Here is a 19537-nt window from a genome sequence, read left to right as displayed (position 1 = left end):
TAAGGGAATGAAAAGACAAGGCACAGACTGGGAGAAGTTGTTCTCAGAACACACATCAGATAAAGAACTTATATTCCAAGTGCACAAAGAACTCTTAAAGCTCAGTAATAAGAAAACAAACAACCTAATTAAAAAAGCAGGTGAAAGATCCAAACAAACACCTTCTGATAAAAGATATACAGTTGGCAGGTAAGTATATGAGAAGAAATTCAGCATCATATTTCATTAAGGAATTTCAAATTAAAATGACAATGAGGTACCACCATACACTTAATAGGATAACTCAAATCTAACACGTGATGACACCAAATGTAGAGCGGTAGGAACTCTCCTTTGTTGCTGGCGGGAGTGCAAAATGGTGCAGCCACCCTGGAAAGCATTGCGGCAGTTTTTTTCCTTACAAAACTAAATGTACTCTTACCCTGCAAACCAGCAGTTATCCACCTAGGTGTTTACCCAAATGAAAGAAACTTAGATTCACCAAAAGCTGCATGAAATATCATAGCCACTTTAATCATAACTGCCAAAACTAGGAAGTAGCCAAGGTGTCCTTCAGTATATGACTGGATAAACCTGGTACATCCAGACAATGGAATATTATCCAGCAATAAAAAGAAAGGTGCCATCAAGCCATGAAAAGATATGGAGGGCCCTTAAATGCATATGACCAAGTGAAAGAAGCCAATCTGAAAATCCAAAATCTATATACTGTATGATTCTAATCATGTGAGATTTTGGAAAAAGCAAAACTATGGAGAAAATAAAAAGGTCAGTGATCGCTAGGGGTTCATAGTGGGGGAGGAGGGACAGACAGGTGGGTGGAACTGAGGGAATTTTTAGGGTAGTGACACTGTGATGGTGAATATATGACATTGTGCAGTTGTCAAAACCTGTAGAACCGTACACCATAGAGAGTGAATTCTAATGTAAACTACGGAACTTAGTTGACAATAATGTGTCACTATTGGTTGATCAGTTGTAACAAATGTACCATATTAATGCAAGATGTTAATTGTGTCTTATTATTAACCATTATAATAATATAGCTGTGTTAGAAACGGTTGAGATGAAAAAGAAAGTAGATGGAACTCTGTAATTTCTGCTTATTTTTTCTCTAAAATGAAAGCGGCCTTAATTTTGTTTATTTACTTACTTAATGTTTTGGCTGTAACACTCCGGTGACATGTGGGATCTTAGTTCCTGACCAGGGATCAAACCCACACCCCCTGCATTGGAAGCGCAGAGTCTTAACCAGTGGACCGCCAGGGAAGTCCATAAAACTATTTTAAAATATGAAATGCAATTTTTAAAAAAAGGTGCAGGACAAAATAATTTATTTTTACATTGTTGGTATTGGGTATGCAGAGAATGTGAGCCATTCTTAAAAAACCACAGAGATGGCTGGGAATACGTGGTTCTCTTTAGCTCCTGAAAGGGGGTTTCCGCCCAGCCTTCTGGAGCTGCCCAACTTCAGCAGTTGTAAATAAGTTACTCTAAAAGCTGCACTTTTTAAGCAAAGCTGGAATAATGGCACTGTTCTACACATTGCAAATATGGAAGCCACATGCCACGTGTTCATGGGGTGGTATCATCACAGTAAAGATGATCGGTGAAGTGCATTTTTAAAAAAAGATTCAGCCGGAGATAAACTTGGTTAATGATTGACCTTCTCTATTTGCCTCTCCAACTCTAGGTCAAGGTTTTAAATGGCATCTGCGACAAGACCATCCGATCTACCACGGATCCTGTAATGAGCCAGTGTGCGTGTCTGGAAGAAGTTCACCTACCAAACATTAAACCTGGGGAAGGTTTGGTAAGACTTCTAACAGCATTTGTTTATTTTCGGACACCATCATTTATTAAAGTTGCTGTGTTTTTTTCAAAACAATAATTCCGTATTGCTTTCACTAGAATTCTGAATAGTAGAATTAGACTGATTTCCATTATGTAGTTAAGAATTTGCCGTCTTGAACTGTTGATACGTTTTATATCAAAGCGTCTTCAAAGTATAAAAATAAATACAGTTTTAAAACTGTAAACTCGTATCTTGAGGAATTGTCTTAACAGTTTTATTTTTAGGTCTTAGCAATATAAGGAGATAGAGCACATTTCCATAAAGGAAAGATGGTCTCTGGGTAGGAAACAACATCTGCTGTGAAGTCTCTATTAGCACTTAGGCTTTATGTGAGAAGAGACAGGTTGAAAGAAATGATTCTTTTAAAAAGGTTCAGAAATGTTTTAGAAGTAATGTATGAGCTCTGGAATAACAGGCCCCGAGAATACCTACAGGTCGATAACCTAGATCAGCACCTCGGTCCACATTCTTGGTAAGGAGAAATGTACAGACCGAGACTGCTCCACTTCAAAGTAAATGATGGCTTATACGGACGTATAAGCCGGAAGGCTTCCTGGGGGTGGGCTTTTTCACGTATTGAAGTGGAGAAGTGCCCGAGTGGGCAGAAATGGAGTTGCCGTTCCAAATGGTGACGTTATCCAAGCAAAGGTCTGTGAAGAGGAATACCATGTAGGGGGAGAAGCTGATAACTCTGATATGAAAGTGACAGGAGCCGAGAGGCAGGGCAGAAACCTGAAGGTTAGTGCTGGATGAGATACTCATCCCCAGAGGCTTGTAGATTGCTGAGCGAGGCAAGTTCACGGTCAAAATGACTTCTGAGGAGGTTCTGTGTTATTATAGCATTGGTACCAGGGTGAGCAACTACTCTTTGCTCTCTCTACCTTTTATTCTTTCCCCATCTTATAAAAGTTTAATAAACATTTTTTAAAATAATACATAGTGCCTCAAACTGCAGAGATGGTTTCTTCCAGGCTATGCATTCACCTCTGAGTTTGCCCACTGGGCATTTGAGGATGGAGTGTATTAATATTTATGCCTCCCTTAAAATGCAGGAATGCCTGTTTCTAATTTATTTCTTATATTGTGTTACTGAGCAGGCTCTGCTCTTACATCCTGGTTTGGTTGTTTGTGGCTTGAATAAGTCACCGTGCAGTGACTGCTGAGACCAAATTAAGTGAATATATTATGTCACTACAGAGAGAGATGGTCGGGAGAGGACCGGCCTTGTTTGAACTGCCTCATTCATTCAGCAGATCTGAGAACGTTCCTTCTGAGTCCTCAGACTTAGGGCAAAATTCTGTGTGCCTGGTACACACATTTTAATATCAAAGAGATCTCGTTTCTGATTTCTTTCACTAGTATTTGGTTAGTTCCCCTTCACCGCTCTTTGGATCTTGTTTTACAGTGTTTCGGGAGGCTGAAGAATGAGGGGTGTTCTGAAATGACTGCCTTTAATCTTTTGTTACGTCTAAGTCTCACTTGTGGCTCTGTTTCTGAACGCTGGAGTAATGAGTTAATATGTTTGTGACTCACTCTAGGGTATGTACATCAAATCGACCTATGATGGATTGCACGTGATTACTGGAACCACAGAAAATGTAAGTGCATATCCATTTAATGTAAAAGCTGTTGTGTCTGCAAACAGATTTGACAGTGTCCCTGTTCTTTCCATTTAAATATGTGTATGTTGTTCTGTTATCTGTAAGGGAGTGCGGGCGCCTGTTTTGTTTATTTCTGTTGTTAGTGTGCTGCTCATAACCAGCTGTCATCAATGTATTATTTAGATTGTCCTTTATTGCTCTCGTTCACACACCTTGCCCAGCTTTTGCCATCCTGTGTTTATTTTTCTTTTTTTTTTTTTTTGCACTCTTGGAAGTGTTAACTCATAAATACAAAAGCAGTGATCTCTTTGTTGTCGAGAATCACTCTTATAAGAGCTGGAGTTGGTGACCATATGTGTTAAATATGGTGTTTTTTTAAAAAGTGAAATTTATATGTGTCACCAGAGCAACTATTTTCGGGTTTTTGCATGACAAAGTTTCTTTTTATAGAGCTGTATTTCATAATATTTGCATGATACTGAAATTTAGTTTTTTCCCCCCTTAATCATTTGAATAGAAAAAGCAGGGCCATTTCTGTTGTGAGGAACTTGTACTCTGTTATCATCCTTTAGGAAATTCTGCCACATAAAAGGTTTTTCCTTAGTCCCTCAAACATTTTGAATTTGTGAAAAGTAGAGCTAGTTGAATGCTTTCTTTATGCAGCCTACAATACGGCTAGCTTTTGAATGACATTGATACAGAGCTTGAAATGTCTGAAAAACTTCTCTGCATCTGTGTAAAAGTACCATGTGTCTATGGAATTAATTGCTATTTAATCAAATAAGACAAGAGGATGTAATTCAAGACACAAGAAACTTGGTGACTACTTTGCTTCATCGTTGTTGTTTTAGTCGCAGAGTCATGTCGGACTCTTTGTGACCCCATGGGCTGTAGCCCCCCAGGCTCCTCTGTCCCTGGAATTCTCCAGGCAAGGATACTGGAGTGGGTTGCCATTTCCTTCTGCAGGGGATCTTCCTGACCCAGGGATCGAACCTGGGTCTCCTGCACTGGCAGGGGGATTCTTTACCACTGAGCCACCAGGGAACTACTTTTCTGATCTGGTGGAAAAATATGTCGAAGTTTGAGCTTCAGCTGCTAGGTCTGTTGATAAAATAAAATGGCATGATCTTTGATGAGGGTTTGTGACATATTTGATTGTTATAATAAGAAAGAAAATGACACCACCTAAGGCATTCAGTGAATTACAGATAAGTTGTGTAGTTCTGGCAGACAAATGAGTAGAAGCTGGTAGTGTCTCTAAGCATTGTTTCTTGGGTGAGAGCACTCAGACCACTGGGAATGTTTTATACCACGGCACCTGAGAGGCAAAAATGGCACAGGATCCTCTCTCCTTTTAGGCTGGGGACGGTGCAAAAAAAAAAAAAAAATCACAATAAATGTTCCTCCCTTATCATTGTCAGAGACTTTGTGTATTTAGCTGAACATACTCATGTACCACTCAGTACATTGTTCTGAAGTTGGATAGATTCAGAGGGATGGTGAATGTCATTTCAGTTTTTATATTTTATTTATTTTATTTTTGGCCTGGGTCTTTGTTGCTTTGCATGGGCTTTCTCTAGTCATGGTGAGCAGGGCTACTCTTCGCTGGCTGCTCTAGCTTCTCAATTCGGTGGCTTCTCTTGTTGCAGAGCAGGGCTCTAGGTGTGTGGGCTTCAGTAGTTGCAACACTCAGGCTTAGTTGTGGAATCTTCCTGGACCAGGAATTGAACCCATGTCCCTTGTATTGGCAGGCAGATTTTTATTCATTGCACCACCAGGAAGGTCCTATTTTAGCTTTTAAACAGTTGAAGTTTTGCATCTAGTAATTTGGTGATTGCATTAACAACCCAGACCTGTGCAGTTCGAGACTCAATCAGGGCTTTGAACCAATTTCAATCTTGGATAAACATATAGAACACTGTAATATTACTTCCTTTCACTGTCTACCTCATCCCTGGCCTGTTTCCCCCCACGCACGGTCACTATTAAGGATGGAGAGCTAAAGAAAACTGCCTTTGAATCAAATCAAATGTCAACTGATATATTCTATAGAATTCCTACCAGACTCTTTACCTGGATGTGGTCGATCCTAGTGCTTCCACACAAGATGGTACCTAAGTCATCCTTGAAAGAGATGGTTTCCTTCTTGTTCGAGATCAAAGAAGGGGAAACTGGTCTTATTCTATCTGGTAATCTGCTAGAAAGTGTCCCTCATTCTCGCAGTCACCTATGTTCATTGTCTGGAATATGCTACATACTGTGTAATTCTTGTCGATGACAGTGAGGAGTTAGGTAAGAGCCCACTTCTCAAAGACTTGATCTGAATACTGTATACTTGGTGCTGGATGTTTTACACTTAAATGTTAAATGCCAGTAGAAAATGCCAGCTCCAGGACAGCTTTCTGTCTGTCACTGAAGGTTGCTATGACTTTAGTGTCAGAATGTTTTCATAAAAGCCTAGTGTTGGAGGGTGAGAGTGGACAGAATTCACCAACTTCTTTCTCATGTGAATTGTCTCTACACTCCTCTGTCTTGGACTCTGGCTGATGCGATGCCAGCAGGTCATCGCAGGCCTTTAGTCCTTTTTTTTTTTTTTTTTTTTGAGGTTACCTGAGAAGTCAGGATCATTCCAAGATCAGACAACCAGGATCTAGTGATTCTCTATCTCCTTTTTTTGATGTTGCTCAAGACCTTGACAGAAGTCTTGATGGGATCTTAGCCCTATTCCTCTTCTCCACCCCTGACATGAGTTGGGAAGTAGGTGAGCCTCTGAAGAATGGATGCATTCTTCTCCAGGGCATCACTCTTTTGCAGTAAGCCAGATCAAGCATCATTTTTCAGGAGTCCGGCACGTGGTTAAGGTCATCAAGAGTGACTGCCCTAGGGAGAATGTTGATATCAGGCTCTCTATTTACCAGTGTTCTGCCAAGCACAACACTTAATCACTTGGTAGGACATTGGAGAAATGAATATGTGAAGATCCTTAGGAATGGAAGTCAGTTCAGGACACTGGGGCTTGTTTTTTTTGTTTGTTTGTTTTTTTTTTTTAAGATTGCTTATCTGTAAACAGGGACTTTCTGGCTTCAAGGCTATCTTTTAGAAAGTGAAGCTTACCTTAGCTGAATCCCCAGCCCAGGAAGATTAACTGGGACTGGACTGATTATGATCAGACTTGCCAAAGTTGACCTGTAACCATGGGTTCAGCATCTGACACCAGGGGCAAGAAAGGAGCATTGACACATTTGTTTGTTTAAGAAGTGCCTCAGGAGCAGCGGATTGGAGACAGACCATCTCCCTGTGGTACCCACGGTGCTGGTCTCTGAGGTGAGGCACAGCTGGTAGTTATGGTGGCAAGTTAAATGTTTGCAAAAGTAGCTGGCATAGTTACCTGTGCCTTGTGTTGGCCCAGGTGAATCCAAGAAACTGTCTCTACAGTTTAATGCTAATCTCTCATTTTTTTATTTTCCTTGCTCATTTCTTGTTGCGCCTATCACAACAGCTGAGTGAGAAAGTTCAGCTAGGGTGTCTTGAGTTTAGTTGCTCCCCCCATTGCTGTGTTCAGAGGTGTTATTTTTAAAGGATGGTTGTAAATTGCTTGAAGATTTCAGTTATATAAGTCACAAAATAAAACATTCTGGCTTAGATAACAGTTCATTATAATTTGAAATCAGAGTTTCATCCTTTCCTTCTCTTTTGATCATATGAAGTGTCTTTTTTTTATATAATTCTGTTTTGTTTTATTTTATTCCATGAATTTATTGTTTTTGCAATTAAATAATAATAATAAACCTATACTTCTAGGTAGGATTAGATATTACACTTATCCTAAAATTCTTTTCAAATTCTTTGTCAAAATGTTTAGTCTGTAAAATGTATTAATGAGAGAAAAAAAGTTGAGAAGAAATTATGGCACAGGATCCCTTTAAGATGAAATAATACTTCAACATATAGGTACAATTTATCAGGGGAAAAGTTTGAAGGTATTACTTTCATGTTAAAAACCACCTAATAAGCATAAAGTTATATTCTACATCTTTCACATACTGTGTGTCCATAACTGAGTTATTTACCACTGAATGTCAATTTCCTCAAAACTCCATAAAATAAGCCTAATGATATCTGTAAAGTTTGTTGGCAGAATTTTTTAAACATATTTTAAAATCGTATGAAATATCTTAAACACTGAGTTACAGTTTGATTAAATGAACAAGAAACTATGAGAAAATATTTGACGAATAGATTACATTTATTTATCTGCCTATACACACATATGTGGATGTATATATATATATATATATACAGATAATTGCAAATTTGTAGCAAACTATTATTTGAAACAAGCCAAGTCTGGACTTTGTTTTGATACTGTGAAAACACACCCATTTAGAATTCAACCTGAAGACAAGAAAATTTAAATTTTCTCTAAATATCTTCTGTTTTCACTATCTTTCTATTTTAACAGTGTGTTGATAACATGTAAAACAAGTTTGAGTAAAAGAAAGATTTAGTTTTAATCATCACGTAACAAACAATTGTATGACAGAGTTACAGGGACCATCTGTACATGTTAAGCAGTTGGTCCGCTTTTACAAGATTAACTTTGACAGGGATATAGGGAAGGTAGCTTTTAGATGAACCAATGGCTTTGATCAGCCTGTTACCTGGACAGTGTGTGCCACTCTTCACGGTAGGTTAGATGACCCTGGCTGTTCCTACTGACAGATTATCTGTTGTAACAAACCACTGGAGATAACACGAATATTCACATGCCAAGTTCTACAGGCTGTGTCGTTTCAGGAAACTCAAGCACACTGTGTAACCGTTCTTGAGAAAATTGTATTCCCATTGCTTATTTTGTGTAGAAGAAGGGAGACGAAATAGAAGCAGAAAGAAACAGGAGGCTTAAAAGATAAGACAGGTCTCTCTCTGTTTGTTTCTAACAGTCTCCTGCAGACAGATCTCAGAAGATTCATGCTGGTGATGAAGTCATTCAGGTTAATCAGCAAACTGTGGTGAGTTTGTTCACTGAAGCTTCAGATTTCTTCTTCCCCTTCTAGAACTTTTAATCCATTTTGCTTGCATTTTAAAAATTTGCAGTTTATATCCAGTTTTCCATAATTTTAAGCAGTGCTAGAACGAACAGATTTGTATCTGCCTGTTTGCTCATAGCTGATTTCCTTGAGATGAATTCAAGGAAATTTGAATTCCTTGAACTCAAGTAGGCTTGAGTTTTCATTATTCATGAGTAAGCCCCCTCTCCTCATTGTCTTTCTTTGAAGGTGGGATGGCAGCTAAAAAATCTGGTGAGAAAGTTGAGAGAGAATCCTACAGGAGTTGTGTTACTGCTTAAGAAGCGCCCCACGAGTTCCTTCAACTTCACTCCTGCCCCCCTGAAAAACCTGCGGTGGAAGCCGCCCCTGGTGCAGGTACTGTTATTGGTTGTAAGCCTTCCTTTGACATCGGTGCAGGAACAATGTATAATATCTGAGTTGTCTAAAAAAAAAAAAAGATTACAGTTTGATTGGTTTCGGGAGTGTATGGATAATTATTCTATAATCCCGTACGTACAAGTGCTCAGCTGTGTCCGACTCTTTGCGACTCCATAGACTGTGACCTGCCAGTCTTCTCTGTCCATGGGATTTCCCAGGCAGGAATACAGGAGCAGGTTGCCATTTTCTCCTCCAGGGGGTCTTCCCGACCCAGGGACCAAACCCTCATCTCCTGGGTTGGCAGGTAGATTCCTTACCACTGTGCCACCTGGGAAGCCCATCCAATAGTCTTACTTACGTGAGAACAGACTTGCTGGATTTGCGCTAATATGGCAGCCACTAGCCACCTGTGACTGTTTCAATAATTAAAATGAAAGCTTCAGTTCCTCTGCCTCACCGGCCACATTTCAGGTGCTGGGTGGCCACTTGGGGCGAGTGTCTGTTATCACTGCAGACACTTCCTTCTGGCCCTTCTCCTCTCTCATTTCAAACACACACTCCCATAAAGGAATCCAGTTTGAACACAGATCTGAGAGAGACCGCCTGGGGTAGAGTCCTCAACAGTGGTTTATCAAGGCAGGGGTAGGGACTGTGAGACCAACCCCCAGTCAGGGAGCTCTGTCACGCCTTTGTTTAGATTTAGTAGTCTTGGATGATAATAAAAAGTGGACTGGCTTTTAGTTTTATTATTTGAATTCTCTACAGACAATGCACTCCTTACTGCTTACACTTGGGTGGACATGCACCCCACCAACCCTCTCCTTATATCATCGGTTCTTTGTGTTTAATTTCTAAACCATGAAAGAAAATCAGCACACTTTAAAACTCTTTTATAAGATTGAGATTGTCACCTATGTGTAACTCTCTGTGATTTTACTGTCCATCTTCAAATGGAAAGAACGGCAGTATCTCACGCCATCAATGGATGTTTCGTGATGCACAGGGCGCTGGAAATCTGTCTGTGTGTGTACCTTAGGGGGGCGGGGGACACATAAAAATAAAGAACAGGATGTGGAGAGTGGAGCCAGGAGGGGCACATAATTAAAGCCACTTAAATAAAAAGGGAATGTATCAATCGCACTCCGGCAGCTTCTGTTTGCTTTGGTTCAGTTCAGTTCAGTTGCTCAGTCGTGTCTGACTCTTTGCGACCCCATGGACTGCAGCACGCCAGCCTTCCCTGTTGTTCTGTCTGCGTGACTCAGTATACAGGGCACCGTCTTTCAATACTTCTGGAATTCTCAGAATGTGTTACTTAACACAGAAGAGGTCTTACTTTATCATTGATAGTTGATGGAGGGCTTCCCGCCAGCCAGCTCTGCCAGCTCCTTGGTGCAGGGGGGTGAATGTTGGGTTCTGAGGAAGGGGCGGTGGGCATGGACAGGTGAGCAAAAGCGCCTTTTCCTGAGGAGGTGGGAGCCTGGGAAACTCGGTGGGATTTCGTAGGCAGATGGGAGGCTCTTGGTGGAGTAGATGAACGCTGTTCACACGGCCACCAAGGAAGGATGCATTGCTGTCAGGGCAGGTGGTGTCCAGATAGGGTTTCCTGGAGGCAGAGAATGTGGCAGACGTTCTTATGAAATGATTTAGGGCACGTGCTTCCCGTGAAACTTGTCAGGGAGGGAGGGAGGCAGACGAAGGAGGGGAAGCCCGCAAGATGCTGTCTCAGGTAGGGTCTAGTCTTGGGCTGTTACCCAGGTGTAACCACACATCACAGGCTCTGGCAGCTGTATTCAGGGGTGTCTGCTGTTGGCTGAGGGCAATTCTATGGAGCAGGGGGTGACCGTGAGCTTTTAGCAACAGATAATCGCAGCAGCTGAATTTACTGGCTGACCAGAGGGGCTCTGGGTGAACATCACAGTTCCCCTGCATGAATAAGTAGACCAGACTCTCGGGCAGAGGGTGGGAGAGGAAGCTGGACCCGTGGGCTGGGCTGGACAGGTGGGTATAGAGTTCTAGGCTAAGGAGCAGGGACCTCATCCCACAGGTAATGTCAACAGGTTGACAGTTGGTTTTTACACTAAGGTCTGGGTTGGTTTGCTAGGGCCGCCATAACAAAGTACCTGCGACTGGGTCACTGAAATGAAAGTGTATTCCTTCAGAAGTCTGGGGGCTGGCAGCCTGAGAGCAAGGTTGGCTTCTTCTGATGTCTCTTTCCTTGGCTTGCAGATGGCCATCTCCTTGTGTCTTCACGTGGTCTTTGTTCTGTATGTTATTGTTTAGTCGCTAAGTCATGCCTGACTCTTTGTGACCCCATGGACTGCAGCACTCCAGGCTTCCCTGTCCTTTACTGCCTCCCAGAATTTACTCCAACTCATGTCCATTGAGTCAATGATGCCATCTAACCATCTCATCCTCTGTTGCCCCCTTCTCCTCCTGCCCTTAGTCTTTCCCAGCATCAGGGTCATTTCCAGTGAGTTGGCTCTTTGCATTAAGTGGCCAGAGTATTGGAGCTTGCTCTGTATGTCTGTGTCCTAATCACTTCTTCTTACAGGGACACCAGTCGGACTGGATTAGGGCCCACTCATGTGACCTTATTTTAAATTAAGCATATCTTTAAAGACTGAAAGTACAGTCACATTCTGAGCTACTGGGGATTCAGGGGACCCAGTTTAGCCCATGCCAGTATCTAAACTTGAAACAGCAGGTGGGAGGTGTTACATGTCTTTTGTTGTTTTTGTTTTTTAGTGGCTAAGTCATGTCTGACTCTTTTGCGACCCCCATGGACTGTAGCCCACCAGGCTCCTCTGTCCATGGATTTCCCAAGCAAGAATACTGGAGTGGGCTGCAATTTCCTTCTCTAGGTTTCTTCCTGACCCAGGAATCAAATCGTCGTCTCTTGCATTGACAGGAGGCTCTTTACCACTGAGCCACCTGGGTTCTGAGTGAGGCTGGGACAAGGGCGATTCTGTGAAAGACTAACTCAGGAGATCTTTTGGAAGACGCATCAAGAGGACTCAAAAAGCAGAGGAAGGGGCTCCAGAACTGAGTTTCTTGCACTCAAATCCCATCTCTGCCTCATCTTAGCTGTGGGGCCCCAGATAAGTAGTTAGTATTTCTAAATCTCAGTTCTAATTACTTCATAGTGACCTTTAGAAAAGTCTTTGAGTTAGGCGTAGGCAGGCAGGGAAAGTGAGCAGCAGATGTGAAATGTGGCAATGACCTTGGGTGGTGATACCAGTAACAGAAATCAGACAGTCAGAAAAGAAGCATCTAAGAGGCAGAGATGACAGGTCTTCCGAGCATCACTGAGTTTGATATGACAGAGGACAATTCAGGTGGATGTGTTCAGAAGGAAAGCGAACATTATTTCTAAGTATAGGCTAGCATTAGTTCCTTGACCTCTGGAAATTCACTTAAGAAGGGACATGCTTCCTTTTTCTTTTGTCTACCTTCCTGTCAAGTTCCACTCACTGTGCAGTTTCGGGGGAGAGATGAAGGTGAAGAATGAGACATGTAGCTTCATTTCCAACCCAGCTAGAAAACAGCCATCAGAATGCAGAGGCTGGGGACTTCGCTGGTGGCCCAGGGGTTGAGAATCTGCCTTCCAACGCAGGGGACCCAGGCTTGATCCCTGGCTGGGGAACTACCATCCCACATTCCACGGGAAAACTAAGCCCCCAGCTCGAGAGCCCTTGTGCCACAAACTATAGAACCCACACACTCTGGAGCCTGTGTGTCCTGTGAGCATAGCTAGAGAGAAGCCCGCGCACTACAGCAAAGATCCCTTGTGCCTCGGCTAAGACTTGATGCAGCCAAAAATTAAAAAGTAAATAAATAAATAAATACTCTGAAAAAAAAAAATGCAGAGGCCGTTTTACAGCTTAGCCATAAAATATCCCAGCGCTGAGTCCAGGATTTTTCAGAACAAGCACTCTGGTAGACCAGTACTCTGTACACTTTCTCAGCCCCCATCCTGGGCTTTGCCCCTTGTGTTGTTCTTGAGGGGTCTGTGTGCCTGGGTGCCCACCTCTGTTGGGAGGGAGCATCTCTAGTTCTTGTCAGTATCATTAATGTTGTTCCCAGAAAGGTGTTCATTGCTCTGTTTTTAGGCCACCATCCTGGTAAATGAAGGTTATTGATTTAGAAGTAACAATCAGTGTTGATGTTTTGGGAAACACCTGTTCTGTGAAAATGCCCCAGTTTCCTTCTACTTCTCTTTGTGGAGAGCCTGGGTCCCGGGCCCTGTGTCTTCAGATGTTGTCCAAGATGATCAGGCTGAGATGTGGATCCGTTCCTTGGTGCAGAGAGCTGACAGGCTGTGTCTTAGGCACCGATGCCTGGGATGTGAGGATGATGCTTGGGGAGTCTGTCTCCCTGAGTCTCAGCATCCTCCCCGAAATGGGTCTGTTGCTCTCTGAGCACTGATACTCCCAACCTCCCAAGCCTCAGACTCCATTTCACACTCTCACTCCCGGGAGGGTCTCCAGCCATCATCACCTGGGCCAGACAGGGCTTCAGTGTCTTTCTCTGGCTCCCCAGGGCCTAGCACAGTCCTCAAATGGTGCTTCCCCCTGGCCTCCCCTAAATATCTTCGTGCCTTGACTCAGATTTCCTTGCTGTTGTTCCTTTTGTTATTGTTGTTTAGTTGTAAAGTCATGTCCATCTCTGCAACTTCATGGACTGTAGCCCGCCAGGCTCCTCCTGTCCATGGATTTCCCAGGCAAAAATGTTGGAGTGGATTGCCATGTCCTTCTCACTGTTCTTTTACCAACCAGAAAGGGCTGATCATCGCTGTTAGACTATAGGAGACATAGGATTGAAGGTCTCACAAGCTTTTAAAAAAATAGGTCCCCTGAGACCAATAACACGATTAAAGTGAAGCCATGTGAATTTAAAATTTAAAAAATTAGCTCTTGAATACTCAAACTGCATGAGGTTGTGTACTTACTGCGTGATGAGCCTGTGCTAAGCCCGTTACATGTGTTACCTCATTTAATTCTCATAGCTGCCCTTTGTTGCTACCGTGCGTGTGTGTGTGTGTGTGCGTGTGTGTGTGTGTGTGCGCACACTCACTGAGTTGTGTCCAACTCTTTGTGACCCTGCGGACTGTAGCCTGCCAGTCTCCTCTGTCCATGGGAGTTTTATGCTTGTTCCCGTTTATTCCCATTCTGTAGATGAGGCACAGAGGAGTTGAGTGATTTTGCCTGGAGACACGCACGCATCAGAGGTATAACGGGGATCGCACCCAGAGAGTCTGAGTTCCGAGGCCACACTCTAGTCAGTGGTAGTGTTGCTAGTGATGAGTGTGAACTCACTCACTCTGTCCTCACTGCAGCCCTCCGTGAGAGGTACTGTCAGTATGACTGCTTTTCAGAGGAGGAAGCTCAGGATTGGGAGTTTAGGTGCTTTGCTCAGAGCTAAAATTCTAACCTCCTGGTCTCCTGACTGCCAGGCCTCTGATTCTCACAATGCATCTAGCCTTTCAAAACTCTTGGTAAATGGTTTATACATACTATGGAGTATTAGTCATAGAAAAGAATAAACTAATGTCATTTGCAGCAGCATGTATGGACCTAGAGATTATCAGACTCAGTGAAGTAAGTCAGACACATGTCATATGATATCACTTAAATCTGGAGTCTAAAGAATGATACAAATGAACTTATTTACAGGACATAAACTCACAGGCAGAAAATGAATTTATGGTCACCAAAGGGGGAAGGGCAGGAGGGATAAATTAGTAAGTTGGGATTAAACATATACACCCTAATATACATAAAATAACCAACAAGGACCTACTACTGTGTAGCATAGGGAGCAATATTCAATATCTTGTAATAGCCTATAATGGAAAAGCATCTGAAAAAAAAATATTGTTACACATATATACATAGGTATAACTGAATCACTTTGCTGTCCGCCTGAAACTAAAGCAACATTGCAAATCAACCATATTAAAAAACGAAGACTTGTGAGTGTCTCAAGGAAGAATATATGTTGAGTGTTGCTAGTAGCTGCAAACACACAAATGACCCAGGACCCTGTTTACCCAGAGGCTGGTGTTGGTTTTGCGGAGAACGATCTCCGAGCTAACCTCCATGCTTTTACACTTGCTCCCTTTCAGACCTCGCCTCCCACCACCACCAGCCAGTCCCCAGACAGCACGATGGATGCCTCGCTGAAGAAGGAGAAGCCGGCCATTCTGGATCTTTATATTCCTCCTCCACCAGCTGTCCCCTACTCGCCCCGGTAAGTCCGTGACCATTTTTGTGATGTGCTCGTCTCCTGGGCCTGGGGATGTTGCGGGTGGTGGGGAGATCACGAGCATCTCAAGAGGAGGCTGAAGCTTGAATCCACTGTCAGAAAGCATCAACCTGAGTGTGGGGGTCAGGAATGGGTGAAGGGGTTCAGAAAAGTACAGACTTCCAGTTACAGGCTGAGTGCTGGGAATGGACTGTTGGGGTCAACAGCATGGTGACTGTTGTTAACAGTACTGCGTTGTGTATTTTGAAAGTTGCAAAGGGACTAGATCTTAAAAGTTCTTATCAGGAGAAAGAAGGAATTAGTCTCTGTGTGGGGTGATGGATGTTACCTAAGCTTATTGTGGTGATCATTTTGCAGTATATACATAAATCATTGTGTTGCACGTCTGAAATGAATACAATGTTATATGTCAATTATATCTCAGTAAAACTGGGGGAAGGAAGTGTAATTCTTAAAGGGGAAGTATAGGGATAGATCCAGATCCAGATCTGGACCTTGAAGCCAGACAGTTTGATGGGGAGGAGGTGGCTCATTAAAGCATGTGCTTTTGGGTCACATCATTTTCGTTCTTCACTGGGCAGCAGAATGGGCTGTTTGGGGGTTCCCCAAAGCTGAAGTTTCATTAACTACATGGTAAACTTATCTCTGGGGCGGAAGATAATAAATATTTCTGCGAGGTCAAAGTTAGTTTTATCTTGCAGAGAGAGATATGTGTTCTTCATAGGAGTTAAAAAACGTGAAAACAGGTGTGAATGGGAGGTATTTGCGCATTCATCTGTGTTTATGTGTATATATCTATTATGAATTCTTAAAGATCATTACTTTCTTAATGGCTATTTAAAATGTTTATGGTGAAGTGAGGATGGTCATGCTAAACGTTATATAGAGGGTGATTGAGGTATGAAATACAGGCTTATTTATACCATCTGACATATTTACATATGCTGGTAAAACTAGAGATTCTGGCTCATTTATTCAACATACATTTCCTGAGAGTTGGGCCTGATTTACCACCTCATGCAAAACAGATGTAGTTCTTGCCCCTAGAGAACTGGCAGTGTCTTAGTCAACTGTTCAAGAATAAATTGAGAAATACGTAATCATGCTGTAATATTTCATAAGATAAAAGTTTGGACGGAACTTGTAGTGATGTTTCACTTTATATTGGAGTTTTTCATTTGTTTTTGTTTTAAGCTGAACTCTTTGCATCCACTGTGTTTCTTTCCTGGGCACAAAAAAGAAGTAACATTGTTTTCCTCCTCCTTGAGTCTTGGTTTGCCCAGAACTTATTACAGGTGGAGCAGTGACCTCACTGATCAGGGCATTCTGGTTGGTAGATAAGACTCTTTCCTGGATTCGCAGACCAGAGTTCCTCTGGTTGTGGGATCTTAAGTGTATATAAGGAGCTGTTTGTTGCTTCTGCATGTGGTGAGCAGAGGGTTTCGCTGATGACCAGCATGTGGACTGTTCTATCAGAAACTGTAGGGAGGATCACCCTGATACCCCTAATCCTGAATATTCTTGCCTGAGTCTCGGTGAGGGGGGTCACAAGAGCCATAACAAGAAAAAGAGTATGCACATAGTAAGGGCAAAAGGGAACTGGGGCTTTTAATGTATTTGGGAGAAGACATGTGGGGACACATACATACAGAAAGACACCATTAATAAAGTATATTTTATTAGGAATGAAACATGCACATGGTCATAAGAACAAGTGGTGAGTGTGGAAAGCATTGAGAATGGGGAAGTTGTGTTCCAGGTTTAAAAGTATAGAAGGAGACAGATTCATGGTGGCGATGAAGGGGGAGAGCTACAGGTACAGGTATTCACTGGGAATACCAGTAGGCCAGGCTGACCTTTAGACTGTTTGGACTTAGTAGACTCTGTATTTATATAGTAGTTTTGCAATGATCCCCTAATGGAATTTACTAAATGCAAAAAGTTAACCAGCTGGTAACTTGGACTCAACTAAAATTAATTTTATGTCTTAGTATAAGCTGACATTCAGAAAGAATTAAGTTGCAGGCGGTGGTCCAATTTTTGCTGATTTTCTGTACTTAGTTCAGAAAATAGACAGTTTCCATTGGTCACTATAAAGGCCCCTTTGTATTTTTTGACATCATTTTCAAATCCAACAACTGCCATTATACTTCAAGTGTCTTCTTTGCTTGATCTTGGCAAGGATACTAATCTTGGCATGAGAAAAAAGGTTTGGTCATATCTTCACTTGTGGTGTCTGTGGTAAATAGGAGATTCAGTTCTACTATAGGGTGGGTGTACAGCAAAACCAAAGCTAGCTTTTCAAAGGTATATTTGTATCCTTTAAACTGTATATATGAAAAAGTCTCATTTGCCCTTATTTAGTAGCATCATTTTCTTTTATTTAATAGGATCTCTATGTATTTGAGAAGCAGCTGTGCTTGAAAAAGTATTGCTTTTTCCTCCAGAGGAAAAGGAGAATTTAACTTGTCTTCCATGTGCTGGCAATAGTATGTCTCATAATTCTTTTGTTTGAGAGGATCTTCGTAAGCAACTTAATTATTGCCTTCCATCCTGCAGGGAAGAGAATGGGGGTTCTGTTTACGGATTCAGCAAATGTAAACAGCCACAGCCTGGTCCGAAGGGTTCCGAGTCCCCCAATTCCTTCCTGGACCAGGAAAGCCGGAGACGGAGATTCACCATCGCAGATTCTGATCAGCTGCCTGGCTATTCCGTGGAAACTAATATTCTGCCCGCGAAAATGAGAGAGAAAACGCCATCTTACGGTACGTTGCTGAGTGTTCATTTCTCTTCCCCTCCCCCTTCCTTATTTGGAACTGTTGGATGAATTTGGCAGACTTGAAGGGTAATCTGAGGAAAACATAAACCTCAATGAAATTCAGAGTATGAGACCTTTATTCATCTCTCCAAAGCCAAGGCTGGTTGAGTCATCACACCGCCTGTCATCCAAGCCCAGTGGGGTGAGATCATGTTACAGTTTTAACTTTCAGTTGCCTGCATTTCAACTTGCAGTTGCTTTGCTCCGGGGACCCACAGACTCAGGTTCAGCTCGCCTCTGTCCTCATGGCGTGTTGAAGAAACCCAATGCTTTAAAACACTTTTTCCTTATTTTAAACTAGGTTTTACTTACACTGCAGTGAGCGTGGTATTGGGGTGGTATTGGGGTATTTCTTAGTCTAGTACTAAAGAAAGGGTTCTCTGAAGTCCAGAAACTCTCAACTTCTCCTTTTTCTTCCCCTTCCTCTGAAGGCAAGCCCCGGCCTTTGTCAATGCCTGCGGATGCGAGCTGGATGGGCATTGTGGACCCTTTTGCTAGACCTCGAGGTCATGGGAGGAAAAGTAAGTTTAAGCAAACGGAAAAAGCACCAAACGTAAAGCCCAGGCCTTCATCTCGGGCCTCTTCCTGAGTGTGCTCAGTGACCACAAAAACCATCTTCTCCTCTACAACATCAGGGCTGCTGAAGGCCTCTAAGGGTCTATCTATGTCTGTGTTGTTGTTCACCTGCCCAGTCATGTCTGACTCTGTGCGACCCCACGGACGGCAGCACGCCAGGCTTCCCTGTCCTTCACGGTCCCCGGGAGTTTGCTCAAACTCACGTCCATTGAGTTGGTGAATCCTAGTTAGCGCTTGTAAATCTCCTAATTAGTATCGTGTGCTTTACACAGACTGTAGAGGTCGATGGTCCAATTTCTAAGCAAGTAGAAGTACCTTATTCATTAAACAATTCCATCCTCAATTTTGAGCTTTTCATTAGTGGAGTCTGTCTGATTTTTGATGGACAGGAGTAGCTTTTTTCTTCCCCGTCCTTATGTTAGAGAATAATTACTATTGGAAAAGAAACTTGTGTTTAATTTACCCTCTATTCCAAGTTACTGATGATGATGCTTCTCTTAAGGGAAATGTTGGCCCAGATTACACTTGATTGTCAAGACATCCTAACATTGATTTTGCAGTGCTGAAACAAAGAGCTATTGAAAAGATAGACAGCAGGTAGGCCTGAGATAGTAAAAGGAAGAAGAAATAAATTCTGGTGCCTCAACTGCCGAAGTGCTCAACCCCTGACATTTCCCTGGGACTTGGTAAAGTTTGTCACCTAAGTAGCTGAATCGCCTGGATGAACTAAATTGGAAAAAGGAAGAAGATGCCATCTAAGGTCCAAGACACCCTTAGCTGATGTGAAAAATCTGTGGAGCAGACAGCAGGGGGCAGGGCAGTCCTTTGTTTAGATCTGAAATGTCCACAGCCTTGTTGCCAGTCTTTTTAGCCTTTGAAGTCCCAGATGTAGTCTTTTAATATTTGAGATACAGGGTGTAGGGGTGGGGAGTGTGAGGCTGGGAGAATGGAAAGATACTTGACCTCTATCCCACCTGCCACATTTTCCTGGTGT

General features: G+C 42.5%; 1 protein-coding gene across 2 annotated transcripts in view; it reads left to right on the top strand.

Annotated features, from left to right (window-relative positions):
* CNKSR3 (CNKSR family member 3) overlaps positions 1-19537 on the top strand; it is a 102085-nt gene that overhangs the window by 79305 nt on the left and 3243 nt on the right. For both annotated transcript variants that reach the window (XM_043456869.1, XM_043456870.1), the window contains exons 6-12: positions 1694-1813; positions 3394-3453; positions 8400-8468; positions 8736-8882; positions 15010-15134; positions 17709-17914; positions 18399-18488. In XM_043456869.1, the coding sequence (XP_043312804.1) occupies positions 1694-1813; positions 3394-3453; positions 8400-8468; positions 8736-8882; positions 15010-15134; positions 17709-17914; positions 18399-18488 (817 nt within the window). The remainder of the gene's footprint in view (positions 1-1693; positions 1814-3393; positions 3454-8399; positions 8469-8735; positions 8883-15009; positions 15135-17708; positions 17915-18398; positions 18489-19537) is intronic.

This window comes from Cervus canadensis, chromosome 33, assembly GCF_019320065.1.
Source record: "Cervus canadensis isolate Bull #8, Minnesota chromosome 33, ASM1932006v1, whole genome shotgun sequence".
In the NCBI taxonomy this organism is placed as follows: Eukaryota; Metazoa; Chordata; class Mammalia; order Artiodactyla; family Cervidae; genus Cervus; species Cervus canadensis.
This window is presented reverse-complemented; position numbering and strand designations above follow the sequence as displayed.